The 20898-nt window shown below is 39.2% G+C and overlaps 1 protein-coding gene across 25 annotated transcripts in view; it reads right to left on the bottom strand.

The window, feature by feature from the left end:
- BPTF (bromodomain PHD finger transcription factor) overlaps positions 1-20898 on the bottom strand; it is a 158792-nt gene that overhangs the window by 87645 nt on the left and 50249 nt on the right. For 17 of the 25 annotated variants that reach the window (XM_063718911.1, XM_063718899.1, XM_063718896.1 and 14 more), the window contains 4 exons: positions 10787-10975; positions 4707-4897; positions 3021-3376; positions 2585-2716 (listed from right to left, as the gene is read on the bottom strand). In XM_063718911.1, coding sequence (XP_063574981.1) covers positions 2585-2716; positions 3021-3376; positions 4707-4897; positions 10787-10975 — 868 coding nt within the window. The remainder of the gene's footprint in view (positions 1-2584; positions 2717-3020; positions 3377-4706; positions 4898-10786; positions 10976-20898) is intronic. The other 8 variants (XM_024234432.3, XM_024234435.3, XM_024234437.3 and 5 more) reach the window with 4 other exon arrangements.

Genomic DNA, 20898 nt, shown 5'->3' with positions numbered 1-20898 from the left:
TGATTTATAGTTGAGCATTTATTTATTTAGAAGCATATTTCTTACCTTTCAAGCATATAGCCCTTGCCTTTAAAATTTTACAAATATCTATATCCCTAAACAATACTGTAACATTGTATTATCACATATGCTTTTAAAATCTACACAAATGTATGTAGTATATACATTTATCCTGATGTATTTTTAGTGATGGAACTGTTTTCTCTTTTTAAAAATTTTTATTTTAGATTCAAGAGGTATATGTGCACTGGGGGGAACAGAGTTTCTAGTTACTCATTACCTGTATAGTAAACACCGTACCAAATAGGTAATTTTTACAACCCTTGTGCCCCTCCCACCCTCTCCAAATGTTTTCATTCTATTGTAAACTTACGAGACTCAATCTTGACACTTGTTGCTCCAGTGTGTTTTTCACTGCTATGTAACAGTCCATTATGAAATAACACAATTTAAACATGCCCAATATTGGCCGGGTGCAGTCGCTCATGCCTGTAATCCCAGAACTTTGGGAGGCTGAGGCGGGCGGATCACAAGGTCAGGAGATCGAGACCATCCTGGCTAACATGGTGAAACCCCGTCTCTACTAAAAATATAAAAAATTAGCTGGGCATGGTGGTGGGTGCCTGTAGTCCCAGTTACTCGGGAGGCTGAGGCAGGAGAATGGCATGAACCTGGGAGGCAGAGCTGCAGTAAGCCGAGATCATGCCACTGCACTCCAGCCTGGGCGACGGAGCAAGACTCCGTCTCAAAAAAAAAAAAAAAAAAAAAAGCCTGATTATGAGTACTTAGGAATTGTTTCCAAATTTCACCATTATGAAATAATATTATAAGGAACACCCTGCTATAATGTCTTCTCATGTACACAGGGTAAAAGTTTCTCTACTGTATTAGGAAGGAGTCGAATTGCATTTTTAACTTTGTTTTTGTCAAACCATTCTCTAAAATGGTTATAGCAACCATTGTACTAATTGCACTCTTATCAGAAATTTATCACAACTGTAATCCCAGCACTCCAGTAGGCTGAGGCAGGCAGATCGCTTGAGCCCAGAGTTCAAGAACAGCCTGGGCAACATAATGAGACCCCATGTCTATAAAAAATACAAAAATTAGCCAGGCATAGTGGAATGCGTCTGTAGTCCCAACTACTCAGGAGGCTGAGGTGAGAGGATAACCTTAGCCCAGGGAGGTCAGGGCTGCAGTGAGCTGTGATGGCACCACTGTACTCCAGCCTGGGTGACAGTGAGATCCTGTGTCAAAAAGAAAAAAAAAAAATGTATGTGGTGGAAACACCAAAGAAAACTGGGAGCCATACCTTTAGCAGATGAAAACCATTTAGCAGGCATAAATTTACTTTTCTCAAAAACATATATTATGTTCCTTTTTTTTTTTTTTTTTTTTTTTTGAGATGAAGTCTTGCTCTGTCACCCAGGCTGGAGTGCAGTGGCGCAATCTCGGTTCACTGTAACCTCCGCCTCCTGAGTTAAAGCGATTCTCCTGCCTCAGCCTCCCGAGTACCTGGGACTACAGGCATGTGCCACCACACCCAGCTAATTTTTGTGTTTTTAGTACCTCGGTCTCCCTAGGTGCTGGGATTACAGAGGTTAAGCCACTGTGCCTGGCTTGTATTTATATTTTAAAAACTATAGGGCTATGCCTTTGGAGTGGACTCTGTAGAAAAGATTGGGGCAGAGAAGATAAAATGGTTCTTACTTTTTGCTTCATGGCCTTAAATATTCTATTATTTACCATAACCTTAGTTTTGTAATAATAACTTTTTAAAGATTAAAGTTACAAAGCAAGTCTATCAGGGCTAAAAAGTAGATTCAAGTCACAAAATTTTCTTTCTTTTTAATCATCTGTTGAAGTTGCACAGCCCTGGGTCTACTTGGGAGCCACATGATCTTTGGTTGGACAATGAACTTTAAAAAAGGATGTAAATCAGATTCCTAGCATAGTGCCTACAAGATTCTAGAACACTAAAAAATGTGAGTGCTCTTTCTAGTCAATAAAAATGCTATTTACTTTAGAAAATATTTTAAATTTTCATATACCAGATCTCTTTTGATCTTCATCACAATCCTGTATGGCAAATAAGAACTAACATTCATGGTGGGTGTGGTGGCTCACACCTGTAATCCCGGCACTTTGGGAGGCCGAAGAGGGCAGATCACAAGATCAGGAGTTCAAGACCAGCCTCGCCAACACAGTGAAACCATGTCTCTACTAAAAATACAAATAATTAGCTAGGCATGGTGGCGGGTGCCTGTAATCCTAGCTACTCGGGAGGCTGAAACAACAGAATCGCTTGAACACGGGAGGCAGAGGTTACAGCAAGCTGAGACTGCGCCACTGCTCGCCAGCCTGGGTGACAGTGCAAGACTCTGTCTCAAAAAAAAAAAAAAAAAAAAAAAAAGAAAGAACTAATAATATTCATTCATGTTTACAACTTATATAGGAAGAAAATGAGGCCAAAAGTAAAGTCTTCAATATGGCCTCTTAAATATATTAACTTTCACAATTAGTAGGCTAGTTTTTCAAAAGCGAGTCCAACATTCATCATTTACAAGGCTCAGAATTCACTTACCTGGTATGTCCTAAAGATTCTCGCCATATTGGTAGCATCACAACTGGTTTAACTGCACACTCCAAAATGGCTAAAGCCAATGCAAATTCTCTGGGTTTGCTACACATCTGAACTGCTTTGATCCAATTTGCCCTATATTTCAGAAGAAATGGAAGAAATTATTTCACTAGGTTGACCTTAAATTAAAAGCACAATAGTTGTTACTTTGGCCTCCATCTGATTCCAGGGATAAAGAGTATGACTCCTAGAAATCCTCCAAATAGTGGTGTTGGTTCAGTAAGTTAGAAGTACACTCATGCCTCTAACGTCCTGTCTGCTGACCACATTGACTTCATTCAACTCATTGGTAATGACGTTTTCAAGTGCACATCTTGAACAATCATTTTATAAACATTTAGTGTATTTACAGCAATAAATTAACCTTAGTTTCCTTTACCTATGCGATGCCCAGTTGGGATGAAGGAAGGATGAAGGGATGTTGTTTTCTAATTGAGTGATAGTCAGTCTCAGAGTAGATATGGTAAGAACTTTGGACCCATGGACAGAACCGTTCCATTTGAACTCTCCTGCTGGCGTCAGACAGAATTTATGTGCAAGATGCCTTCTCTTATCATGATCTTCTCTGTGCTGGTGCTTATTCAAAGCAAATGAATTGGTGGAGTATTGATTGTGGTAGACGCGATACTTCCCTTCTTGACCCAATTTAAAATAATTGTTGATATTTCCTTTCATGATCACTTCCTTTTTGGTGCTCAACCGTGAAATTTCTCCTTGAGAGTTAACTACCAGTACCTGACCAAAAAAAGTAAAAGACTGCATTATTTATGTCAATCAAAGATGTAAATTTCATCTAATCAACTGTCTTTCAATAATTAAAATTAATCATTCAAAGTAAGATAAATCTTACGATAGAACTTTTGAAGTCTAAAAGCTAAGTTAAAAGCTAAAGCTAATTGTTTACAATTAAACCACCAAGATATGCCTGCAGAAAGAAAACTAACACATATTAAGTACCTATTACATGTCAGATACTATTATTCACTGCTTTCATGTATTAATACTTCAAATATACCCAAGAAACCATACATATAAATTACTCACCTACCATTTTTTTCAAGTTTATAACATATACTTAAGTGAAAAAGAAGGGCATTGCATGTACTATCCCCCAAAAAACATATTCCTAAAAACATCCTTTCGGGTCCTTTTATCATTCCAGCTATAGTGTAAGACCCCATGGATACTTCAAAATAGTATTTTCAGACAGTTGATCCCAACTCTTAGTGGACTATGAAATAAACAGTGGCCTTATTCAGCTTTTTAAAAAATAAAATATAATGCAATAGGCTAGCACAGAAAATATCAGAGTGCTTCCCACATAATAAGGTAAAACAGTATTTCAGAAAGCTTTTGAATATGTATACTGGGCTGCTATGAAAAAATGTGTATGTGACTGAGGGTCAGAGTCAAAAAGAAGTATGAAAGCCACTGCTTTTAAGCAACTGCTGTGATGTTAAGAACGTCCTTTATTCTTGCATATCTACCCTGCAAATAATTCTCGAATATGGGAGACAAAGTTGGGGCCATGTCCTGTCACCATGGCTAGCCGAAGCGCAGAGATACCGAGTCCTAGCTCTGATCCCATTGTTCATGATCAGAGCTGGGATGCCATGCTGTCCTATCTATAGTACTCTGCTATCAATGGGTAAGCCTCATCCTCTAATTAGCTGCAGGTTCACCTGAAGTGATCATAGCTAGATCTGAGCAGTGAATCATCTACAGTTCTTTAATAAACCATAAAACCCAAAATAGCCTACTCATATGTGTAAAGAAGGCTTTAATTCTTTGGAATTATATGCAGAATAAAACTGATCATGTAGTAAGAAAGTGTATCAGCCATTTATAGCATTTTTATGCCTTGACTGAAATTTGGGTACACAACTATACTTATAAAGCCTAATATTTTCAATCTGGTTAACCACTACAGTTTCGGAAATAGAGAAAATATAATCCAAAAATAGGTCTACAAATTTCTACAAATTTGCAGCCCCTATTTTTAAGGTGTGGTAATTAAAATTATCTCACATTCCACAGATTTTTGTTTTAAACAGAAAGAACACACCTCTTTGCCCTCCTTAAATAATTTATTTGCTTCATGTGCAGCGGCTGCCACCTGCTGGCTCTTCAGCTGACTAAGTTTGCTATCTGGATTCCGCAATCTGGTGATGATTCGAGTTGAGCCAGATGCTCCTTTTCCAGCTCCAGGAGATTCGCTTAGCTCCCCGTTGGACTTCTCCGATTTGAAATCACCTACTGTCAAATGAATAGGCCACAAAGCAATTGCTGACAATAAGTAAATAATTATAACCATCTTATTTCACCAAAACAGGTATCTGGTGTATGTGTAAGATCCACAAAGTAAACAGATAAAAAAAGGCCCTTGAATGGCAAAGCAAGTATCATTATTCCTTGAGGTTTTACTTAAAAGAAAATATGTTGTAACTTTACTGTGAGTCATCTATTATTCCACAAAAAATTCAAAAATGCTAGGTTATCTGTTTAAAAGCTCATCTGTTTGAAAACAGGAAGAGCTGCTACAAACTTACAAGTAACAAACATAATAATAACTCAAAAAGCAAACTAACAAAGCATTGCTTTATATATTCAATATAAATATCTGTATAAAAAGGTGTAAGTTTTTGAAAGATTTCCACTGAAATTGTTTAAATACCAAATAGTTTTGAGCTTATAAACATAAATGTCATGAATTTTCCACTAGGGAATTTAGATAATTATCTGTGTATGCTTATCAATATAAAAAAATCAACTAAATTAGTTTTTTATAACCTAATAAAGACCTCTCAACATTTTCCTAGTAAATTTTTAAAGACACAGGAGCAATTTCTAAACTGCACAGGAGCAATTTCTGCTTTATATACTGATCAATCTCACTTTGGTTGAATTTTTTTTTTCTTTTTTTTGAGACAGGGTCTCATTCTGTTGCTCAGGCTGGAGTGCAGTGGCACAATCTCAGTTCACCTCAGCCTCAACCCCCCAGGCTCAAGTGATTCTCCCATCTCAGCCTTCCAAGTAGCTGGAATCACAGGCATGCACCACCATACCTGGCTAATTTTTTTGTATTTTCTGCAGAGATGGGGTTTTGCCATATTGCCCAGGCTGGAAAAATTTGTATACATTCTAAAACTACTGCATCACTGTTAAATTTCCATTGACCAGACAGTTGAATAAGTTCTGATTTTTCCTTTTTAATTTAAAGCTTTAAAAAATGAAGACACTGTGGCACTGGCAAATGAAAAGACAGATAATTTACTATATTATATATAATAAAGATGGCATTTTAAGTAAATAGAGACAAACTAGGATCGGGAAAACTGGCTATGCATTTTGGGGAAAATAATTAAGACAATTTTGTAAACATCTGTTAATTTTACCTGTTCCATACCCCTTCTTTCCTTTGGGGAGATACTTCCCTTCCCTCACCACCGCCCTCCCACACTTTAATCATATGATTCTGCCAGGGCTGCAAATCAAGTATGTTGCCCCTTTGGAGTGAGCAGTAGGACCCAGCGTGGCCAGACAAAGCACACCACTACCTGGCCACAGTGACTGTCCCAGGACTGGCTCTTTGGCTCAATCCTCTCAGCACCCTTTTCCAGTTTTTAAAATCCAGAGATGGAGAAGGGGTCTTTGCTTTTTGTACTAATGAGGAGGAAGGGTATAAATCAGAAGTTGGCCACTTTTATTCCCACAACATGGAGAAAACTGTTGATAACAGCAAACAATAAGCCCATCACAGAGAAAAAATAAACAGAAAAATATCAAACAGCAAAACCAGAAGTAGCCTCGATAACCTCATTTGGCTCCCTAGATCCAACAATGCACCTGAGGCTGTCACCAACACTGGACTTCTCAATAGTGTATGTCAATAAAATTCCCTTTTTAAGCAAGTTTGATGTATTTCTATCAAAATCAGTAAATTCTAAATAATCCGGTAGCATATTTTAAGATTTTGACTCCAAAATATCACACTACTACAGTTTTGGAAATAAAGAAAATACAATTCAAAAGTAGGTCTAGAAATTTCTACAAATTTCCAGCCCTGATTTTTAAAGTATGGTAATTAAAATTATCTCACATTCCACAGATTTTTGTTTTAAACAGAAAGAACACACCTCTTTGCCCTCCTTAAATAATAAGTCAAAATGGAGAGAGGGTGCTGAGCATCTTGCCACCCCAGGCTGGAAAGCAAGTCACTTTGGATGTGTGGTAACAAAGCAGTTGGTCAGATTATCAATTTTCTTTTGGGTCTCAGATCATGGAGGTTTTTTTTTTTTTTTTTTTGAGATGGAGTTTCACTCTTGTCACCCAGGCTGGAGTGCAGTGGTGCGATCTCAGCTCACTGCAATCTCTGCCTCCTGGGTTTGAGCGATTCTCCTGCCTCAGCCTCCCAAGTAGCTGGGATTACAGGCGCCCGCCACCATGCCCAGCTAATTTTTGTATTTCTAGTAGAGACGGGGTTTCACCACGTTGGTCAGGCTGGTCTTGAACCCCTGACCTCAGGTGATCCACCCGCCTCAGCCTCCCAAAGTGATGGGATTACAGGCGTGAGCCACTGCGCCTGGCCTCGAGATCATGGAGTTTTATGCCAACATGTTGAACTATGGTGGTTAGTTCTTGGGACCATCTATAAAGTCCTGTAATAGATACTTTTTAGACATCATTTGGTCTGGGTCAGATTTCCTGAAAAGAGAAAGACAATGACACAGTGCTTTTAAAAAGCTTCCTAATTCAGAGCCAACAATCCAAAACTACTCAGAGTCAATCCTTTATCACTTGCTAAATTGAGTGCAAATAAGGGAAAGGAGGAGAAAATTACCACAGGGGTAAGACTTAAAGGAATGGAGAAAAAGAACTAAACTGAGGGTAGAAGTCTTTACTGAACACCCTCTGCCCAAAGGCCATATTCCTCCTATTATAAAGCAGTGGATCCTTGTGATGCAGCCTGGCAGCAGGCTACAGATCTACATCAGCCTCTGCAGCTCATTGTTTAATGATACCAGCAGGCATAAGCCTACACAAACTCTTCACCTGAGGACTAGGACTACTGGCCTACTAAACAGATAAACTGAGGAAGTGGAGGGTGTTCACCTTCATGGATCCTAAAGCAAGTTACTGGGCATTAAGTACTAGCTGGGAACCTAGGAATCTACAAGTGAGTGCTACTGTCAGAAAAAACCCCAAACCTGCCAAATAGGGTTATATGATTTTTTAATCCTATAGAAGTCCCCAGTAACCCAACCCCAGTAATAGACAGCAGGAACTAGGCAGCTAAAACAGAATGGCCTCCAGAAGGGGAATCTTCTTATATGCTTCTCACCTCTCAAACACAGCCATTCTCCCAGAAAACCAATGGCATCCAGATTTATTAAAGAACACCCTCTACTATGTTTATGAGTGTCATAGGCAGTTAAATTCATAATGTGGCTCATGGATTGTGAGATCAAGATAAGTCACCTCGAGATCTACTAGAATTTAATTTTTTTTTTTTTTTTTTTTTTTGAGACGGAGTCTCGTTCTGTCACCCAGACTGGAGTGCAGTGGTGCGATCTCAGCTCACTGCAACCTCTGCCTCCTGGGTTCATGCAATTCTCCTGCCTCAGCCTCCCGAGTAGCTGGGATTACAGGCACACACCACCATGCCCGGCTAATATTTTTTGTATTTTTAGTAGAGATGGGGTTTCACTATGTTGGCCAGACTGGTCTCGAACTCCTGACCTCGTGATCCACCCGCCTTGGCCTCCCAAAGTGCTGGGATTACAGGCGTGAGCCACTGAGCCCGGCCCAGATCTACTGAAATTAACATACACACAGAGAAATACTAGATTTAGGTCTAGATACAACTATAGGATGTAACTGTGGGAAAGAGGTTTTTGAAAAAGTTTTAAGTTGTGGGTGAAATCTTTGCATTATATTAGGCAGAACCATTTTTGAATTGTATGTATGGGAACAAATGTGAGTACACACACATGCTGAGCTACCAAAGGATGGAAGTGTAGATATTTACTATGCTATAATATTTGCAGCGTCCCTCTTTCCTTAGAAAACCATTCCTACCCAACTCTAGTCATACACTTTTGCTGGAGGCATCAATCGTAGTACCTTGCCTGCCCTGGCCATAGGGTTAGAAACAATATGATCCAAGATAAGCCACTCAAATTCCTTCCTCAAGGGCTTTTGATTTGGAGCAGAAGTAGGGGCCTTGCCTTTGGGTCACAGACCTTGGAAACATATAAATTCAAATTGATGGTGCCATCTTCCCTGCCACATGGGAATAGCCTGTCTGTATTGGGAGAGAATGAGGTTAACACACATAAATATATGTAGACCTAAAAGGTGAGAGAGAGAGGAAAACAAAGAGTTTGATACCTGAGGGTCCGGTTATACCTGATGATGGCTCAGACTTTCCAACTACGTGAGCTAATTAAATTCTCTCTTCACTTAAGCTAGTTTAAGTTGGTTTGCAACTTGCAATTGAAAAAGTCCTGCCGGGCGCGGTGGCTCACGCCTGTAATCCTAGCACTTTGGGAGGCCAAGACGGGCGGATCACGAGGTCAGGAGATCGAGACCATCTTGGCTAACACGGTGAAACCCCATTTCTACTAAAAATACAAAAAATTAGCCGGGCGTGTTGGCGGGCGCCTGTAGTCCCAGCTACTCGGGAGGCTGAGGCAGGAGAATGGCGTGAACCTGGGAGGCGGAGCTTGCAGTGAGCTGAGATCGTGCCACTGCACTCCAACCTGGGGGACACAGCGAGACTCCGTCTCAAAAAAAAAAGAAAATGTCCTAATTAAAACAGATTTCCAATTCATATCAAATGAAAATTATTACTTTAGATAGGTTGAAAACAAAGTTATAGAAGTATTATGAAGAATTACTGTAAAACATATGTATATTCTTGGGATGGGGATAACCCTCCTCAATAAAACACAAAATCTAGAGAAACTCTAAAGATAAAGATTGATAAATTTAACTATATAAAAATGTAAAAATTTCTGTATGACAACAAAGAGCTAAAAGTAGGCAATTACTATGCAAATATATGTAAAATTGAAGATTAATAGCCATAACACATAAAGCATTCCTAAAATTCATTAAAGAAAAATAACAAAACTCATTAGGAAAAAGTGAGAAAAAGATATGAATAAGCAATTCACAGGAAGTTCAACAAATACATGTAAGAAACTTAACCACGTGAGTAAGAATATGTAAATTTGTATACGAAATACTTTTCACCATTGGCAAAAATGTTAAGAGGAATGATGTTGTTGAATTTAAGTGAGAGAATAAGGAAACAAAAATGTATGAAAGTTACTGGTATAAATCTCTTTTGATATACAATTAAGCAGTAGCCATCACTGTTTTTAAATGTAGCTACCATTTGACCAGCAAGTCCACTTACTGTTTCTATACTGCCAGAAATACCTGCACAAGTACACAAAGATATATGTTAAGGATGTTCAAAAGCACCACTATTTGTAATAATGAAAAACTGTTAACAACAAAAATGTCCATTAATAGAGAAATAGTAGATGAATTATGGTTCATCCATACTCTGGAGTACCATGCAGCAGTTTTAAAAAAAAATGAATTCAATTCATAACACAAAAAGATTCTCTCAATGTATCACTGAGTAAAAAAAGCAGGATGCAGAACAACACATGCAGAATGATCCTGTTTATATTTCAAAAACCCCCAAAACTAAAAAATCACCCAAAGCCCTCCAAAAACTTTGTAAACATACATACATAAATGTAACTGCAGAGAGAAAGATCTAAAATGTTACACACCAAACTGTTGATGGATGGTGGTTACCTTTGGGGAGGGGAGTATGAAAAGGATCTTTCTTCCCCGCTCTGTGTGCTTTTGTAGATTTTTAAAACAAAAACATTGAGTGCAAGTGCTATCTGTGTTTAAAAAAAAAATGAAAAATAAAGGAAAAGAACATCTAAATTCCACCCCCCACCAAACTTTCATTTAAAAAATTAAAAACTAAAAAAAAAACTAAAAAACTAAAAACAAAAACAAAAACAAAAAACCACACACACACACACACACACACAAAAAGGAAAAAAAAAAAAGAAAAAACCTCCCTTTAATGGAATGGATGAAGTATATTCTTACCTATCTCTTCCTGAATAGAGACAGGTGTATGAGATTCTCTTTCTCCATTTTCAAGATCATCAGCTGCCTTAGCAGATTCACTCTGGGAAGAATTTAGTTCACTGCTGCTGTTACTGTTTTCCAGATTAGGCTGGATGGAGGTAGTGGTAGCACTAGCGTTACTGCTCTCACATGTCTTGTTAGGTTCTTCTAGAAAAATAGAATACCTGATTTTTAAATTGGAAATCACATGAAAAATGACGAATTGTCAGAAAAGACACTTGTTTTAGGATTTCATTACAAAGCTGTATTTTTAAAAGAAAATCTGTTCATGTATCAGTAATGCAATGTATAAAAGAAAGTGGTAGGCAACACCTTATTTTTTTAAGTCTTCCAGGCTATTAACTCACTGACTTTTTTTGGCGGGGTGAGGACCCAACTCTAACTCACTGACTCGTATCACCTTAGTCTCCAGCACAAGGCAGACAATTTTTCGGATACCCCAGAGCTGGAGAATAACCAAGTGATATGACTATCTCTCAAAACTTACAGTGCACCAGATATTGCAGAGGTAGTATGCTAATATTCAAAATCTGAAGCTTATAGTCTTACTTTTCAAAAGTACTCAAATAGTATTAGAAACAGAATTAAGCAGGATTATTTAACTCCATGGTTTTCTGCCTGAATACTATGCCCCCCAAATTAACTGAAAAGTAATGCCTAAATGCGATTGTTAACTTCTTCTTCTTTTTAAGACGGAGTCTCACTCTTTGCACAGGCTGGAGTGCAGTGGCTCAATCTCAGCTGACTGTAGCCTCCACCTCCCAGGTTCAAGAGATTCTCCCGCCTCAGCCTCCTGAGTAGCTGGGACTACAGGTGCACGCCACCATGCCTGGATAATTGTTTTATATTTTTGGTAGATATAGGGTTTCACCATGTTGGCCAGGCTGGTCTCGAACTCCTGACCTCAGGTGATCCACCCACCTTGGCCTCCCAAAGTGGCTGGGATTACAGGCGTGAGCCACTGTGCCCAGCTGTGATTGTTAACTTCTGAGGACAATTTAATAGTATCACTAAGAGTATAGTTCTTAAAAGCATATAAAAATTACCACTACCATGAACAGAAAGCCTGTCTTTCCATGGTAGTTCAGAAATTAAAAGTCTCCCTCTCCATTTGTTTTTGCCACTGACAAGATACTCTTCAAATCACCTAAAGTAAAAATTGGTTGATAGTCTATTGCAGTAACGATCTTTAATGTATAATGTTGGGTTTCAGGAAAAAAACCTGACAACCTGATAAAATATGGGAAAATATGTGAACAGTCATGAAAGAAAAGAAAATGGCCTTTAGGAATATGGAAATACGCCCAATTCAAACTATGAGAAATGTAAAATAAAACTATATGAAGAAACTACTCTCAGTTATCAACTGGCAAAAATCCAAGTCTCACAATACACGAAGGGAAAATTACACATGCATTTACTTAACATAGCAATCCTGTGTCTAGAAATCTAGCCCAAAATATGCTAAAAAAAATACTAAATTACTTTTCTATAGAGCTAGCTATTCATTGGAGTATTTAAAATGGCAAAAGACCCAGAAACAAAGAAAATGCCTATGAAGGCTGGGAGCAGTGGCTCACACCTGTAATCCCAGCAATTTGGGAGGTTGAGGCAGGCAGATCACTTGAGGTTAGGAGTTCGAGACCAGCCTGGGCAACACGGTGAAACTCCATCACTATGAAAAATACAAAAATTAGCCAGGCATAGTAGTGCATGCCTCTAGTCCTATGTACTTGAGGGGCTGAGGCAGGAAGATTGTTTGAATCCAAGAGCCGGAGGTTGCAGTGAGCCGTGATTGTGCCATTGCACTCTAGCCTGGGTAACAAAGTGAGACCTTGTCTGAAAAAAAAAAGGGAGGGGCCAGGTGCAGTGGCTCATGCCTGTAATCCCAACACTTTGGAAGGCTGAGGTGGGCGGATCATCTGAGGTCACCTGAGGTCAGGTGTTCGAGAGCAGCCTGGCCAACATGGTGAAACCCTGTCTCTACTAAAAATGCAAAAATTAGCCAGGTGTGGTAGTGCACGCCTGTAATCCCAGCTACTCGGGAGGCTGAGGTTGCAGTGAGCTGAGATCGCGCCACTGCACTACAGCCTGAGTGACAGCACGAGCCTGTTTCAAAAAAAAAAAAAAAGAAAATGCCCATCAATAGGGCACTGGTTGAATAAAAGCTGGTATACACAACGAAATACCATGCATTGTAGCAAGAACTGAGGATAATCACTATGTTCACACATAAAATGATCTCCAAGATTAAATGTCAAAAGCAAGGTGTAGAACAATACTTATAATATGCTTACTTTTGTGTGAGAAGAGGAGGAAATACAAATTTATAAACAGATTTTACTTTTATTTATAAAAAACAAAACGAGCCAGGCGTGGTGGTTCACGCCTGTAATCGCAGTACTTTGGCAGGCCAAGGCAGGTGGAACATGAGCTCAGGAGTTCGAGACCAGCCTGGCCAACATAGTGAAACCCCGTCTCTACTAAAAATACAAAAATTAGCTGGGCGCGCGGTGGCAGGCGCCTGTAATCCCAGCCACCTGGGAGGCTGAGGCAGAAGAACTGCTTGAACTCAGGGGGGTGGAGGTTGCTGTGAGCCAAGACCGTGCCACTGCACTCCAGCCTGGGCAACAGAGTGACACTCTGTCTCAAAAAAAAAACCAAAAACAAACAAACAAAACACACAAAACAAACAAGCAACATTCAAGAATAACCAAAAACCAATAAAAATGGCTACTTATAAGAGAAAAGAAAGACATAGTTACCTAGAGAGAGAAGGAATGAAAGTCAAAATTCTCTGAATATCTCCAGTTACATAGTTCTGAATTTATAATAATGTACATGTTCTACATTTTCAAAAAATTAAAGTTATTATAGAAATGCAATCCCTAAAAATTAAACTGAAACAAATGAACTGTGTATCAAGTTGTGCATAACTACACAAAGGATTATTATTATTATTATTATTTTAGATGGAGTCTCGCTCTGTCGCCCAGGCTGAAGTGCAGTGGCGTGATCTCAGCTCACTGCAACTTCTGCCTCCTGGGTTCAAGCGATTCTCCTGCCTCAGCCTCCCAAATAGCTGAGACTACAGGCACCCATCATCACGCCCAGCTAATTTTGTTTGTATTTTTAGTAGAGACAGGGTTTCACTAATACTGGCCAGGCTGGTCTCGAACTCCTGACCTGTGATCCACCCACCTCGGCCTCCCAAAGTGCTGGGATTACAGGCGTGGACCACCAAGCCCAGCCCTTTTTTTCTTTTTCTTTTCTTTTTTCTTTTTTTTTTTTTTTTTAAGACAACGTCTGGCTCTATCACCCAGGCTGGAGTGCAGTGGCGTGGCGTGATCTCAGTTCACTGAAACTTCTACCTCCTAGGCTCAAGCCATCTTCCCACCTCAGCCTCCTGAGTAGCTAGGACTACAGGCAAGCACCACCACGCCCGGCTAATTTTTATAGAAAAGGAATTTTGCCATGTTGGGCAGGCTGGTCTTGAACTTGTGAGCTCAAGCAATCTGCCCATCTTGGCCTCCCAAAGTGCTGGGATTACAGGTGTCAGCCACCACACCCAGCCCAGGGGATTATTTTAAGTGACTTTGGAATATGATATTTTGTCTGTACATCCTTACTAGAAATGTAGTATAATGAGAAATAAAGAGCAGCAAAAAGTCGTAAATGCCATTCAGTAGTCTTAGTGTGAGCAGTAACACTGGTATGATGAAAATACTACTATTTAAAATAAATCACTTCCTCTTATTATTAATGCACATTAGGATAGGAATACCCTGTATTGGGATAAAGCAAATATACAGCTGAATTACTGTTGCTGGAACTGAGGCTTTCAGTGTAAAGGAACAGAGATACAAATGTAAACAAAGAAACTAAGTATGCTATCCGCAATCTGAATCTGAAATGTCAATGTAAACTGATGATCTTTTTCTTTTCAAAAATATGTCTTTCATAACACTACCCACCAAAAAAGCACAGGGACAGTGACAGCCCAACCGCAAAAAGTATCCCTGAGTCTAGATTGTGGTCTCTAAATATCATTTCCCATTAAAAGGAACCAGGACTTCTTGGAGGAGAAAAAAAGGACTCCAAGTCGGGATGGGTACTGTGTAACATAAGCCTCAAACATTTTATTCTGCTAAAAAGCAAGAAGTCCGGCCAGCACGGTAGCTCACGCCTGTAATTCTAGCACTTTGGGAGGCTGAAGTGGGCGGATCATCTGAGGTCAGGAGTTCGAGACCAGCCTGGCCAAGATGGTGAAATCCCGTCTCTACTAAAAATACAAAAATTAGCTGGGTGTGGTGGTGGGCGCCTGTAATCCCAGCTACTCAGGAGGCAGAGGTTGCAGTGAGCTGAGATTGTGCCACTGCACTCCAGCCTGGGTGACAGAGCAAGACCCTGTCTCAAAAAAAAAAAAAAAAAAGTCCCCAAACTCCATATTACAGTCTCCAAATAAATGATTCTGGGCCAGGTAGGTGGCTCACGCCTGCAATCTCAGCACTTTGGGAGGCCGAGGCGGGCAGATCACAAGGTCAGAAATTCAAGACCAGCCTGGCCAACATGGTGAAACCCCATCTCTACTATAAATACAAAAATTAGCCAGATGTGGTGGCACGCGTCTATAGTCCTCGCTACTCGGGAGGCTAAGGCAGGAGAATCACTTGAACCTGGGAGGCGGAGGCTGCAGTAAGCCACAAGATTGCACCACTGCACTCCAGCCTGGGTGACAGAGCGAGACTCTGTCTCTCAAAAAAAAAAAACAAAAAACAAACAAACCCTGATTCTGGAAAGATCATTAATGAGTGAGAGGTTAACAGAGAATCTTGTAATCTCACCACCTAAACTAACCGATCAATCTAGGCATCTCTGAAGGTAGAAAAACCATATACCATGAGCCTTTTGATGTGATACAATATCAATTAACCAGCACATTGTTTATAAAGTATTCTTGCCAAAGACAGTTGAAACTGAATAGGTATTAAGAGATTTAACTTTTTAACTTTTAAAAGTGATATGTAGCAATCATTCCCCAAATATTGCCCAATTTTTTCAGTTTAATCTTTAATCTGAGCCACACAAAATGTTTCTGATCACTAATCATACTCAATATAATGGGTATCATGAAATCTGCCCAATTTTCTTATGTTCTCACTCCCATCATTTTTTATACCACAATTTTGTCATTTTTTCCTTCACATAATAACTTCTACCAAATTATATGAAAATGACAGTATTCTGACAAGATTTTATTTCAAAGTAAAGCCTAAAATATATATATGTAATATACATACGTGTATGTGTGTGTGTGTATATATATATATGTAATACACATACACCCTCTTCAATTGTTCATGGAACATTTATCAACATTAATTAAATGTTGGACCACAAAACAAGCGTCAATAAAATTTAAAGGACATAAATCATGCATAGAATGTTCTCTGATAGAGGGTTAAACTAGAAATCAACCAGGAAAAAAAAAAAAAGATAATTAGCCTATAGTCTCAGCTACTTAGGAAGCTGAGGTGGGATAATCACTTGAGCTCAGGAGTTCCAGGCTACATAGAGTTATGGCCACTTTACTGCAATCCAGCCTGGGTAACAGAGCAAGACCCTGTCTTACACACACACAAAAAAACCAAAAACCAAAAAACAAAAACAAAAACCTACAAATGTTTGAATATTAAGCAATATACTTCATCACACACCACATTAAAACAGAAATTAGACAATATTTTAAACTAAATGATAAAGGGAACATGACATATTACAGTTTGTGGTTGTGTTCTGGTCATGCATTTAAAAATAAAATAAGTTTGTGGGATGTAGCTATAGCAGGACACAGAGGAAAGCTGATAGCCTTGATAGTAGACATCATAAAAAAAAAAACTAAACTACAAACCATCAAAGCAACCATCTTCAGAAGCTAGGAAAGAAAATCCACAAAAGTACAAAGAAAATAAAAGGAAGGACAAAATACTAAGACCAGAAATTAATTTAGAGAAAAACATACAATAAAGAAGGTCAACAAAGACAAAGTTGTTTTTTTTAAAAAAAGACTAATGGAATTGCTAACAGCCTCACAACACGATTAACGGGGGCAGGTAACGAATTTCTGGATTGGAAAAATAGAGCGAGTATAGACCCTATATATATAAAAAAGATATGATGTTATTATGCTAATAAATTGTAAAAATTTGCCAAAATGAGCAGATTCCTTAAAAAAAGGCGATTAAAGAAAATGAACCTAAGAAAACAACAGAAAATATGAATAGCCCACTGCTGTAGTTTAGATAGTTTAGATGTTTGTCCTCCCAAAAATCTCATGTTGAAATTTGATCCCAATGTTGTAGGTGGGGCCTAATGGGAGGTGTCTGGATTCTGGGACGGATCCCTCAAGAGCAGATTAATGCTCTTGGGTTGGGTGTTGGGGGTGAGTGAGTTCTCACTCTATTAGTTCCCACTAGAGCTGATTGGTATAAAAAGAGCCTGTCATCTGCCACCCCTGCCTCCCCATTTGCTCTCTCACATGAGGTATCAATATATACTGGCTCCCCTTTCCCCTTCCGCCATTAGTAGAAGCATCATAAGGCCCTCACCAGATGCAGATGTCAGTACCATGCTTCTTGTACAGTCTGCAGAACCACAAAGCCAAATAAATCTCTTTTTTTAAATAAATTACCAGCCTTAGATACTCCTTTACAGCAACACAAATGGACTAAGACACCCATTATCTATTAAAGAAGTGAATGAAATCTATAATAACCTTCTCACAATGAAAACTCCAGAACTAAATCACTCCAGCAAACATTTAAGAAATAACACCAGCCCTAGCCAGGCGCGGTGGCTCACACCTCTAATCCCAGCACTTTGGGAGGCCAAGGCGGGTGGATCATGAGGTCAGGAGTTCAAGACCAGCCTGGCCAACATGGTGAAACCCCGTCTCTACTAAAAATACAAAAATGAGCCAGGCGTGGTGGTGGGCACCTGTAATCCCAGCTATTTGGGAGGCTGAGGCAGGAGAATCACTTGAAACAGGAAGGCGGAGGTTGTGGTGAGCCAAGATCGCACCACTGTACTCCAGCCTGGGTGAAAGAGTGAAACTCCATCTCAAAAAGAAAAAAGAAAAGAAAAGAAATAATTAACAACAGCCCCACAAAAACTCTTCTAGTACCAACTCATGACATGAGGCCAAAATATTCTTGATACTAAAGACTGACATTATCAGAGAAGAAAAATGCAAGCCAATTTTACTCATGAAAGTAAATGCAAAAATCCTAAACAAAATATTAATAAACTGGATGCTATAATATATAACAAGGAAAATACATCACAACAAGTTATATTTACCCCAGGAACATGAGATTAGGTTAACATTCAAAATTCAGTGTAGATACTTCTGCTTCTAGTCAAGGTAAAGTGGAAGAACCAGATTTACCCTCTCCCATGAAACAACTACAAAGCAAAAAACAGAACATTTATAGAAAACGAACAAAGGAGCAGACAGGTACCTCCCAAAAAGGGATATCTAAATGACTGACACACACACACACACATGAACACACAAAGACGCTCAACATCCTTAGTCACGAGGGAGCTAGCAAGTGCAAAGAACAATAAAATATCCCTACATGCCCACCAGCATGTCCCCTCAGTCCTCCAAAAAGACAAAGAGTGATGCTGATGATACCTAGTGTTAGCAAGGATGCAGAGGAGCTAGAACTCTCATACACTGCTGAACTGAATACTTCTACAACCCCTGTGGAAAACTGTTTAGCAGTATCTACCAAAGATGAGCATAAACCAGCTCCATGACCTAGAAAATCCACAACTAGGCTTACACCTACAGAAATGCATATATATGTGCACAAGAAACATGTAAAATATTCATAGTAGTATTATTCATAATGGTACCAAACCAAAAACCATTAAAATCACCACCAAAATATAACAAGAATCATGACATATCTATATAATGGAATATCATACTGCAATAAAAAAGAATAAGCTGCTACTACTAGCAACATCTGGATGGCTCTCATTGATGTTTTGTTGAGGTGAGAAAAAAGCTATCAGGCATCAAAGAGTATATACTGTATGGTTCCAGTAATTTTTTTAAAAAAGGCAAACCAATCAGTGGTGATAGAAGTCAGAATAGTTAGTACCTTTATTGGGCTAGGTGTAGTGGTAGCTAAAAGGGGGCATGATATGGTAACACAGATGTGTTAACTTCGTAAACATCCATCAAGTTATTCACTTAATATTTATAAACTTTACTGCAGGTTATATTTCAATTTTTTAAAGTTGCTGGGTGCAGTAGCTCATGCCTGTAATCCCAGCACTTTTGAGAGGCTGAGGTGGGAGGATGGCTTGAGCCCAGGAGTTCGAGACTGGCCTGGGCAACACAGTGAGACCTTGTCTCTACTTAGTTACTTACTAAATAAATAAATAAATAAGCTGGGCATGGTGGTGCACACCTGTAGTCTCAGCTACTTGGAAGGCTGAGGTGGGAGGATCACTTGAGCCTGGGAGGTCAAGCCTGCAGTGAGCCATGATCACGTCACTGCACTCCAGCCTGGGTGAAAGAGTGAGACTCTCTCTCAAAAAAAAAACTTTACCAAAAATATCTTTCCATCCAAAATGCTTTCCAATCTGACAGTTATCTTTTGTCAATAAGTTTTAATCATTAAATTAGGTGTCTAAATACATTCTGAAAGTTTAGAAAAGAAAACCAAGTAAGACGTCTTCTATCATGACTATTGTTCTTAATCTGCCTTTAATAACTCTCCCGCCCCAATTCTTCTAACAAGGCATCTCATCCACTGACCATAGGTAGTAAACAGTGGTAACAGAGTTTTGGTCCAGGGACATCACAAAAGTGTCTAGCACATTGTAGGCACTCAGTAAATAGCTGTTGAATACATAACTGCATAGAGAGCCGCAGAAACAGAAGGAAGCAGGTGAAGGTCAGAACTCTATTCAGTCTGTCTACTGCCCACTAGAATGTAAGTCACCAAGGGCCCAGACCTTATCTATTTTGGTCACTGATACATCCCCGTTAGTATATTCTGAAGTCAGGGACCTATTAAAATGTTTATCTACTTTACAAAAGTACCAAACTGCTCTTTAAAATCTGGTATGATATATTTAATAAAGTCTTTTAAAACGTTTTTCATGTTTGATAATTGTTTTGTTTTTTACTCTACTCAAGAAGAGAACTATGAGTTATTAAATGGGAAGGTTTTGAATTTGTTGGGACAGCATCTTCAGCTGTCCAACACTCTCACCCTGCTAATGACCCAAAATCCTCTCTGATGCCAGCCACTGACAATTGCTATATTTGCTCCCATTCTAGTTTCCTTGAAACTTCTTGCTTATGTTTTCATATAAATATATTTTCTTTTTCTTTTTTTACTTTTTTAAGATGAAGTCTTGCTCTGTCGCCCAGGCTGGAGTGCAGTGGTACGATCTCAGCTCACTGCAACCTCTGCCTTGTGGGTTCAAGCGATCCTCCTGCCTCAGCCACCCAAGTAGCTGGGATTACAGGTGCGTAACACCATGTCCAGCTAATTTTTGCATTTTCAGTAGACACGGGGTTTCAACATGTTGGTCAGGCTGGTCTCGAACTCCTGACCTCAGGTGATCTGCCTGCCTAGGCCTCCCAAAGTGCTGGGATTACAGGCATGAACCACCACACCTGGCCCTGTTCTTGATCTTAATGACCAATCTTTCATCAGTATAAAATATGGTGGACTTACTGCTGATTGCTGTGGTTCTTCTGGAGCTTACACTTACATCCCTATCTGTAGCGCCCTGTTAAACTGGTGTTTTCAGCAACACAGCTCACTGTTGACCAGTACTCAAATGGAAGTCGTCCCCATAAGAACTGTAGGTTGTCAAAATCCTTCATGTTATGCAACAGGACATTCTTGGTGTGCTATAACTTACTTGGAGTATAACTTTAATTTTAAAAACTGAAAACGTGAATTACTGGTCAACTTACATTTTTATGTCAAAATACATCTGACAACAACGTTCTGTGATAATGGTTTTCTACCATA

Source organism: Pongo abelii, chromosome 19, assembly GCF_028885655.2.
Source record: "Pongo abelii isolate AG06213 chromosome 19, NHGRI_mPonAbe1-v2.0_pri, whole genome shotgun sequence".
Classification (NCBI taxonomy): Eukaryota; Metazoa; Chordata; class Mammalia; order Primates; family Hominidae; genus Pongo; species Pongo abelii.
This window is presented reverse-complemented; position numbering and strand designations above follow the sequence as displayed.